The following is a 10,166-nucleotide window of genomic DNA, read 5'->3' as shown; positions in this document are numbered from 1 at the left end:
GACGGCAAGCTCTTCAGAGAAGAGTTCAATGTAGGCATGAGTTTATTTGGTGTGGATGAAGATCTTTGTCCTGCATCCATACAACAAGCACCAAAAACAGTCATAAAATGTTATGTGAGAGGGCTTTGTAGCCACGGCTTTATTTTTTTCCTCTCATGAGGATTGGATGCTCTCTTTATAGTCGCTGCCGTGTTACTACCATCACGGGTCCTTTGAAGAGGCGAGCAGAGAGCACAACAGAGAGAAAAACAGATACCCAAACATTTTACCATGTGAGTGAGAATCTATAAATTCTGCCCCAGACAATATTAATACAACTGTCTGACTTACTGTTTTATCAATAACTGAATAATATGAAGAGATGTGGACTGAAATTATTGTTTTACCGAACTTAATTCCATTAATTTCTCTCTCTTTCACAGACGATCATTCGAGGGTGGTGTTGAGTCATCTTGATGGACATCTGTGCTCAGACTACATAAATGCATCTTACATAGACGTGCGTGAAAAGCACAAACAAGCATTTAAGCGGTATGATCGTTGTCTCAGCAAATTCAAATCAATACTCTTTTTTTTCTCTCCACTCAGGGTTTTAAAGAGAAGAGCAAGTTTATTGCAGCTCAAGGTAAAAACATATTTCACATAAATTTCACATAAGCAAGTAGATTAATTTTCCATTTTTTGCATCCGGTTTTAATACATTGTTAATAATTCTGTTTCAGGCCCAAAGCCTGAGACGGTGGCTGATTTCTGGAGAATGATTTGGGAACAGAAAACAGCAACTATAGTAATGCTAACCAATCTAAAAGAAAGGAAGGAGGTGAGCATCCTCTGTGCAGTCACTTTCTATTGCTCCGGTGCTCTAGAATGAACCTATGCAATCTATATGGCCCCGCGGCGCAATTAGCAAAAAACCGTTTTGTATTCTCATGACCCAAAGTCATGGGCATAATTTATTTGACCCCCCCCTTTTTTTTTTCCCGCCGGCTGAGAACCCATGCAAAGAGCCGCCCTGCAGATTATTTAGCAGTGCAAGAAAATTCCTCCTCAGAGGGATGATCAATTGAGTGCTCAACAGCAGGTTTGATGGGATAGAATAGAGGCAATGGAGATCAATGACGAAATAATTGTTGATAAGATCCTAAGAGGCTTCATGATAATTAGTCTGAGTATCTGGTTAATGAGTTGAAACGTCACTGTGAAGATCGTATTGACTGACAGAGTCGCACAAAGTCACTCTGATTGCCTTTGACTCCGACTGAGAGACACACATTTTTACACACATTACACTCAACGGCGGCCGCGCTACACAGGGATAATACAAAGACATATTTCAGACACATTGCACAATTTTCCTCCCTCCCTCAGTGTAAGAAGTATTAACTTGTATTTTTCCGCTAATCTCTCACCAGGAAAAATGTTGTCAGTATTGGCCGGAAAAAGGCTGCTGGATGTACGGGAATGTCCGAGTGGCCATGGAGGATTTCACTGTCCTGGTGGATTACACCATAAGAAAATTCTGTGTTCAATATGTAAGTACCGGTAAAGCAAATCATTACTTAAAGTCGTCGTTGCCGTTGAATTGAGTGTAACTGCTTCGCATTCTCGCAGCAAGCGGCCCGACTCGACTTCGTACGCCACACAAACGTGTAATTACACTGTCCAGCAGTAACAAGACATTCATCCAAAACAACCAACCCAACATTAAGACAAATGCTTGCTTTTATTTAGATGTGTACGTGTGCTGTAACAAAATAGCGCAGTTTTTCAGTGTTCCTAATATAGTTCTTTAGTGCTGTAAAAAATATAAAAATCTATTCTCTTAATTACGAGATTCTTATTAAAAATTCAACACAAACTAAAGCTGTATGGAGACGGTGTAAAAACTAATGCTCCCAGTGGGGAAATTACAAGAGTTTTTTGTGAACTGTAATAGGAGACAAAATATAATAGATAAATAAATAAATACGTAAAGCCCTCTGAAAACACATTAAAGGGTATTAAAGAATGTGGATAATAGATGTGGCATGAATTATCAATATGTAGGTGTATTTAAAACATGATAAGCCCCGTTTTAAAGTGCACTCCCGGTTTTCATCATTCTGCCTTCAGAAATCCATGCGCATACTGTATCTGTGTTTCTTTTCTCGTCTTTTTGGCTGCCAACTTGGATGCCGGCTCGGTGTACTGTGAAGCCTTCCGTTGCAAAATTCACTTTGTTCCATCTCCATCTGAAGCCAGACGAGCACACACATCCTCTCTGACTCTACAAACTGTGACTGCGGCGGAGCTCCTCAGTACAAGCTTACAGACTGGGTGCTTTTCACGTTCGGCTCTCTGAACACAGAGTAACCAAGTGTTCAAGAGAATGAAATTATGCTCCCTTGAGTCTCGGCGAGATGTGAGAGCGAGGCAAAGGCAAGCCAGTGTTTGATAATTACATTCTGTCCCAAAAAAAAAAAAAAAAGGCAAAACGACACACGCACCCAAAAAAAAAAAAAGAGAGAGAGAGAGAGAAAATAATTTAATTAAGTGTAGTTCGTGCCCCACGGTGGTGTAGTGGTTAGAACTGTCAGCGCGCAGCGAGAGCGTACTTGGTTTGAGTTCAGGCTTGTGTGGGGGAGTGGTGAGGCTTTCTGTGTGGAGGTTGCATGTTCTACAAGTGCATGGATGTGAATGTGTGGCTTTATTGGATGAAATGTGTTTGTTTTCACCCAATATGACAGATTTTTTCTTTTTTTTTTGGTCCCCACAAAAATATTCATACACAAATATGTAAATATGATCGCTTCACAGCAAGGCAGCGACGGCCCCCGAGCCCCCCGTTTAGTCACCCAACTCCACTTCACCAGCTGGCCAGACTTCGGGGTGCCATTCACGCCCATCGGCATGCTGAAATTCCTCAAGAAGGTCAAGGCTGTCAATCCATCGTATGCTGGACCTATCGTTGTGCACTGCAGGTAAAAATGTGTGCGACAAAAGAAGCTGCAAGACTAGGTTGCGATAAACACTCTTTAAATGTCGGTCAAATGTAGAGCATAGCGTACTGTCGATGAGTAGAAACATACGTAGCTATAACTTTTCATTCTCGTGTTATTTTCTGACCGCCTGCTTTGTATTAGTGTGATTTTCTGCCCAATCACCCAAAGACTAAAGAGATATTGTAAGCAACTGCTGCAACAGGTGCTCAGGGAGCAGAACTGTTGTTCTTGAATGAGGCCCACTGAACAGGCTTCATCGCCCCGCTGTGGAATCCCGGCTTTGCGCTCCCCGAGGTGCCGTCTGCCGAAATGACCCCTGTAAATCTATTAAGGGTGTGTGGCGGCTTCAGAGGTGAAGCGCTTCTGCATATGCTCGTGGCTCTTTACAATTGGCGCCTCTGTTAAGCGCACGGGGATACAGCGTGGCGAGGCATAAGAATAATGCACACAAAAAAAAAAAAAAACGGCATATATGAATAAATCATGCGTGCGGTGTTAGACAAACGTGTGGACCCGTGTTGCCGAGAATGCCGTTGCACGCATAAATACGATGTTGCACAGACTTCCTCTTCCACCCATTTTGTTTTGTAGCTGCACTCGGCTGTTTGTTCCGGAGAAGACCTTGTGCTTTTTCTTTTTTGTTCGTGCTTCCACAGTGCCGGGGTTGGGAGGACTGGGACGTTCATTGTCATTGACAGCATGATCGACATGATGCACATGGAACAGAGGCTGGATGTCTTTGGCTTTGTGAGCAGAATACGAGAGCAGCGCTGTCAACTCATCCAGACAGATGTAAGTATTGACCCCTTCCGACCTGTTGTACCTTGTACTGACAGCTCAGCTCACTGCTCTCGTCGTGGCATAAACAAGCAAGGACATGGAAAACAATCATGTCTGTGATACGAAAATAGTAGGAAATAGTTTGGCAAACTAAAGCAAACTACTTCTGTGTCTTTTCTCTTTTTGCCTTCCCCTCTCTCACTCTCTCTCTCTCTCTCTCTCTCTCGCTCTCTCTCTCTCTCTCTCTCGCTCGCTCAGATGCAGTACTCCTTCATCTACCAGGCTCTGTTGGAGTACTATCTGTATGGAGACACGGAGCTAGATGTGTGCTCTCTGGAGGGCCATCTGCAGAGGCTTCACAACACCAGGGCTCCCCACGACAGGCTGGGCCTGGAGGAGGAGTTCAGGGTACGGAGGAAGAAGCTCCCTCTTAAACATTTCAGTCAGTAATGAATCGTCCCAATCACCCTGCAACCTGCATGGGTATATTTTCATGGAAAACTTGCCCAGGGTGCTGCTCTTGGCAGTAGTAACATAAATAACAATGCTTTGGATCAACTAAAACTTTATAAGGCAGCACCATCTGCCACGTAGAATTTACTGTAGCTCTGTGAAAATTTCTCATTTTTTGCTGCAAAGAGTCCTCCACTGTTCCCCACACACTGAGTGGAATTATTCCCCAATGCCTCTTCTGCTTCTGATCTCCTCTACCTCCAAGAAATGTTTTTTTGTCCAGCTGCTGCTTTACTTGTTGCAGCTATTAAAATAATGTCCCTTTTTTTTTAAGCATCGCAGGATGTAAAGAATCACCATGTTTAATGCCATTGTTTTGCCACTGCACTAATGCAAACAAACTTTTTTTTTTTTTTTTTTAACTGTTTCAATGTTCAGAAGCTGACCAATGTTCGCATAATGAAGGAAAACATGAGAACCGGTAACCTTCCTGCCAACATGAAGAAGAACCGTGTGCTTCAGATCATTCCGTGTAAGGACGACTCACACACTCCCAACAGTTTCTTAATACATCACATCCACATAACATCAAAGTATCACGCCGCTGGTGGTTTTTATAGACGCTGTCTGGCTAATCAGAACACGTCTGTGTGATCAGTGACATTTAAACAGGGCACGCATCTTTACTTGTATCTTGAAAAGAAAGCCCGGATACAAGTTTTCACACTGGAAACTTATATAGACTGTGGCATGTTTGGCCTTAATAACACAGCTAAAGTTTTTCTTAGCAGTTTTCTTTTTCTTTTTTCTTTTTTTTTTTCCATCAGCCCTTTCAAACTTATATTTTATTAGGAATCACTGGTGGAAAGTTTCATTTTCCTTTTTTTCTTTTTGCAGATGATTTCAACCGAGTAATACTCTCTGTGAAAAGAGGACAGGAGTTCACCGACTACATCAATGCCTCCTTTATTGATGTAAGCACTCCCCCATGACCCCCTGTATAGATTTCCCATAGAAGTATATATAAAGCTCATTGTTTCCTTTACAAACAATGCAAAATATTATGTTTGCTGCACACTCAAGTCTTGTTTACCGCATGATCTGCCCTCCAGGGCTACAGGCAGAAGGACTATTTTATCGCAACCCAGGGCCCCCTGTCTCACACAGTGGAGGACTTCTGGAGGATGGTGTGGGAGTGGAGGTGTCATTCAATCGTTATGCTCACCGAACTCAAAGAGAGGGAGCAGGTACAGTACGGTGCTCTCGCAAAAGTACAGGCAGAAATGTGGAGTTGCACATTTGACCATTTTTTTCTCTCTCCTTGTTATTTGATTTAAAACATTTCCACGATTCTCACTTACAGATTTTGAACTGTGCATTTCATTTTTTTTTGGGGGGGGGGGAGTCTTTCTTCCATGCAGTCAGAAAGTACAATGACAAAAAAGTGGATATAAATGAGTAAAATGTAGCCTAATTATATTTCTGACCTTTGCAACCAGGAAAAGTGTTTCCAGTATTGGCCATCAGAGGGCAGTGTTACATTTGGAGATTATACAGTGGAGCTGACTGCAGATACACAGTGTGAAACCTTCACTCTGAAAGACATGATTCTTTCCTACAGACCAGTAAGTTTAAATCTTCAAAGAATTTATAATTAATACATTTCATTCTTTTTTTTTTCTTTATACCAGAGTAATAACAAAAATCAATATTGAGCTTTTTTTTTTTTTTTTTTTAATAAAAGTTATTCTCGCTCATCTCTCCAGGAAAAGCGATCTCAACACGTTCGTCACTTTCACTTCCACGGATGGCCCGAGATCGGGATACCGGCTGAGGGGAGAGGGATGATTGACATCATCGCCGCTGTGCAGAGGCAGCAGCAGCAGTCTGGAAACCGTCCCATAATTGTGCACTGCAGGTGAGGAACTTCACTTTGACAATCCTGCAGCGTGACGCACACCGTCAGATGGAAATTTCATACACGATATTAAATAATGTATCCCTTCACTCGCGCTCTTTAATGCAAGCCTCTTTCATTTCCCCCCTGCAAGTTATTACCTGAATCCCTCCGAAAGGATGCCGGAAAGAAGTTCATTTTTAAGGATCCACTTTTTTTTTTTTGTTTCGACCAATGTCTGTTACAATAAATTGTAAATTTTTTTCCTCAGTAGACCTGGTGTTCTCTGCCTAAACCACTTATGTGATCCCTTATAAAGACTTAGCTGTGAAAGCTTTGATCAGAACCTAGCTTCAGGTGAAGTGATTCTAAAGCAGCATGCCCCTGTGGGATTGATCCAATCCACTGATTCACAGTCAATTAAAACCTCTCAAAGTGAAATCTCCTCTGACTCCCACTATGATTAATCTGATAAGATGAGCTAACGACAGGAAATGGTGTCATCACTCTCCTCTATTCCTTCATCACCACTTGTCTAAGAGGGGCTTTTTAAAGCTTTTTCTCCGTCTCTGGGGAATGGGGCTAACCCGTTGCAATCCCCAACGTATCTCTCTCTCTACACTTCTCTTCCGAATCGCACATCGCTCTCACAATCATTCTCTGCCTCTCTCTCTGTCTCTCCCGTCTTCCTTTCGCTATCCCACCATCTTTGTAAACATTGACTCAGTCAAACATTGAACTTCCAAACTGATTAGTGTTAGCAGTTGGATTAGCCTCTCTTTAAGTGAGGATAATTATTAGCGCCATTACACATAAAGGTCACCTTTCCTCTTGTTAACTTCTTTGAGTGAGATGGGAAAAAAAAAAATATGTGCAAAGATTACTGACTATTAAGTAATTAAAAAGAAATGTTACGATTGCTCTACTTCTAAGCTGCATTTCTAAAATGTCTGCGGTTCTTTCACACTTCTGAGAATAATAAAGGTCAGAGATTTCAGTCTTTGTGTATTAAGTGACATAATAATTGATGGTAGTTGGTGTGCTTTGTGTTTTTAGTGCCGGTGCGGGACGAACCGGCACCTTCATTGCCCTCAGTAACATCCTGGAGAGAGTGAAAGCTGAAGGCCTCCTGGATGTTTTTCAGACAGTCAAGAGTTTACGTATGCAGAGACCACACATGGTTCAGACTGTGGTAGGTGGAAAACACAATCCTATAAAAACCCGCTGTGCAGAAGCTGTCAGCTTATTGACATCTGTGTTGTTCTGAAACATTTTCTGCACAGTGACACTTTTTTATGTTTTCCCCTCCTTTTTTTTCTCTTCTTCTCGCTTCCAGGAGCAATACGACTTCTGCTACAGAGTGGTCCAGGACTTTGTTGACATTTTCTCAGACTACGCTAATTTTAAATAGTGCACATCCGACGATGCCATGTATACTTCTGTCAACTTTACAAATGCAATTTTTTTCCTGAATGTTGTTTTCTACAGCGAGCTGTTTTTACATTTTGCACTTCATGACAAAAACTGCTGTAAAATAGTGTAAATTGATTGAAAACGTGTGTGAAAAAAGAGAGTGTCTTCTTTCAAGAATGTTTGCTCTTTCGTCACTCGTCCTCCAGTGTAAAATATAAAAGTTAAAGTGGTTACTTGAGGTTTTTAATCATGTAAAATTATAGTTTTATGTGGCAGATATTCAACTTTTTTTGCTTTAGTATTTAAGATGGAATATTAAGCCTATTCTACAATTATCTATATACACAAAACATGTACACATTTCATTTGCTAACCTGCAGCGATGTGTGTTAACATGCACCACTTCTTTAATTTCTCTCATTCCAACCACAATGCCTTTGGTTTACATGAGGCTTACATTTAGAAAGAGTAACGTGTGCTCAAAAAAAAAAAAATCCCATTTCAGACACACTTTATCCTCTTAGACGCTGCAAATTACCTCACTTATGTCTGGGAATAACTTAGCAGCCGCTGCCTGTTGCAATTTCATTCAACTTCACCAACTTTCTTTTTTGCCTGTGGCAATATTACTTAGTGGATTGGTGCCTGACGCTGCAAAATGCAATTAGCCCACATTGGAACAGGCAGAAAATAATGTACTATTACATGAGTTCATTACAGTATCACTGCAGTCACTACTTTTCTGCTTTTAGGAAATATGAGAAGAAAATAAAATGGAAAAAAAAAACACAATTTTTATACATTTTACACATGCATGTGTGGATAAAGCAGTGCCATATTGATTAGGAAAAGTTCTAGTCAGGAAAGCGTTGTCACCAAGTGACATCATTTTAATAACAATAAGCCAGATGTTTGCTCCAGGTTTAATTTAGATATAACCATCACACTTGAAACAGTATTGTTTTTACTTGCGGTGGTCCCATTTATGGGTCATCAATGAGTCATTGTACAAAAACTCCTCACAATATCGTTCCCACACAAATGCTCCATTGTTTTAGTTGTTTCAAATACATGTGTAAGATATCAAATAAACACAGCAGGAAGTTTTAGTGAAATAAAATAGATGAAATTGTTGCAGCTGCATCTTTTTCATCCGCAGATGGAAAAATTCACGGGACATTTTGAGATATTGTAATAATGACAGTACTCTTAGTTTCAAACTCAAAGCTCCATATTGCTGCAAAATACAAAAAGCGTATATTTTTGTGAAACTTCAGCCTTTCTTTTTTTCTTTTTCTTTTCCTTTTTGGGAGTTTAAAGTTTATACCGTGTTTTTACTTCCATGATTATAAATCTGTAAAAAAAAAAAAAAAAAGAAGATATTTATACATAACATGCTCATTTTGTCCATTCAGTGCACATGAATACTTGTGGCCATTGGTCATCAATGAGGTTTCCTGCATCGTTGACTTGAATCTATTGCCATGCTGAAGGAATAAGACATAAGGGCAATGACAGTGAGTCATTGCAGCTGATGTAACGAATACATGAGCATCTTGTTTCAATAATGTTTCAGTCTGTACCAATTTAAACTGCTATTTGTTCGCTAAAAGCAGAGTACAATAAATTATAGATGGAGGAACATCAGATTTCATATTTATGTTGTCTTTCTTTGTCCACCTCACAGATGCATTCAGTACCAACACATCAATGTGTGTGTGTGTGTGTGTGTTTTTTTTTAATATATATATTATGCTGTTTAAACCCTCACAGTGATGTCAGCATATCTGAGCACTTAGCCCAGTCCATTAGTAGTATTTTGTGTCCCATTAGTGAGCGAATGTGTCACACCTGCAGAGAGGGGATTATAATCCTGACAGCAGCCTTGTTCAACACCTATAAAATCCCCCTCTGGCTAATGCACCACATGCTAACAAGGCAAATACAGAGGTGAGTCAGTCTCCAATGAAGTTTCTTCAATGTTCATTAAGTTAGAATTACTCGACTTATTAATTGCTGCCTAATGTGCTGTTTACCAGTGTTGCTTTACAACCTCTGATCTGTGAACCACACAGCTGTGAATGAGGCGTCTGTGACACGATTGTTTTTCATTGCAAAATCTGGCCTCCTCTGCAGTTCCAATGGAAGCGAGCAGCAGAGTTTTGGTGCAGGTGTTGTTGTTGGCGTTGGTGGTTCAGGTCACTCTGTCCCAGCACTGGTCCTATGGATGGCTACCAGGTGGAAAGAGAAGTGTGGGCGAGCTCGAGGCGACCATCAGGGTGAGTGATTATTTTATGTGGAGTCTACAGTTTCAGGAAATGTGGTAACTTCATTAGACTTAAGGAAAAAAATTTTTAACAGAAATACCTTCATAAAATTGGGCTGTTAAACTTGACTTTGAGTTTGTTTTTTTTTTTTCCCTTTCCTTTTTTTTAATAAAGCTATAAATGTTATGTTAGGGTCAGATTTCATTTCATCTTCTAGAGTCTCTTTTATTGTACTTAGATGATGGGCACAGGAGGAGTGGTGTCTCTTCCCGAAGAGGCGAGTGCCCAAACCCAAGAGAGACTTAGACCATACAATGTAGTAAGTGCTTATTATACATAATTTATCACCAATGTCTACTTCAATTGTACAATATT

The 10,166-nt window shown here is 40.6% G+C and overlaps 1 protein-coding gene across 1 annotated transcript; it reads left to right on the top strand.

Moving 5' to 3' along the window:
• The first annotated feature begins 430 nt into the window (after positions 1-430).
• Positions 431-9,094, top strand: LOC308138103 (receptor-type tyrosine-protein phosphatase epsilon-like). Its single transcript, XM_080507075.1, has 14 exons — positions 431-499; positions 589-625; positions 723-820; positions 1,413-1,532; positions 2,797-2,960; positions 3,638-3,773; positions 4,020-4,169; positions 4,653-4,746; positions 5,112-5,188; positions 5,327-5,461; positions 5,714-5,839; positions 5,981-6,132; positions 7,168-7,303; positions 7,448-9,094. The coding sequence occupies exons 3-14, from the start codon at positions 758-760 to the stop codon at positions 7,520-7,522; spliced, it is 1,428 nt and encodes a 475-aa protein (XP_080363201.1). The 5' UTR covers positions 431-499; positions 589-625; positions 723-757; the 3' UTR covers positions 7,523-9,094.
• The last annotated feature ends 1,072 nt before the right edge of the window (positions 9,095-10,166 follow it).

Source organism: Blennius ocellaris (genome assembly GCF_963422515.1).
Source record: "Blennius ocellaris genome assembly, chromosome: 13".
Lineage (NCBI taxonomy): Eukaryota > Metazoa > Chordata > Actinopteri > Blenniiformes > Blenniidae > Blennius > Blennius ocellaris.
This window is presented reverse-complemented; position numbering and strand designations above follow the sequence as displayed.

Coding starts and splice junctions, on each gene's coding strand:
- LOC308138103 (XM_080507075.1), top strand. CDS start 758: ATGATTTGGGAACAGAAAACAGCAACTATAGTAATGCTAACCAATCTA. Junction 1,533..2,796: donor GAAAATTCTGTGTTCAATAT/GTAAGTACCGGT, acceptor ATCGCTTCACAG/CAAGGCAGCGACGGCCCCCG. Junction 5,189..5,326: donor TCAATGCCTCCTTTATTGAT/GTAAGCACTCCC, acceptor TCTGCCCTCCAG/GGCTACAGGCAGAAGGACTA.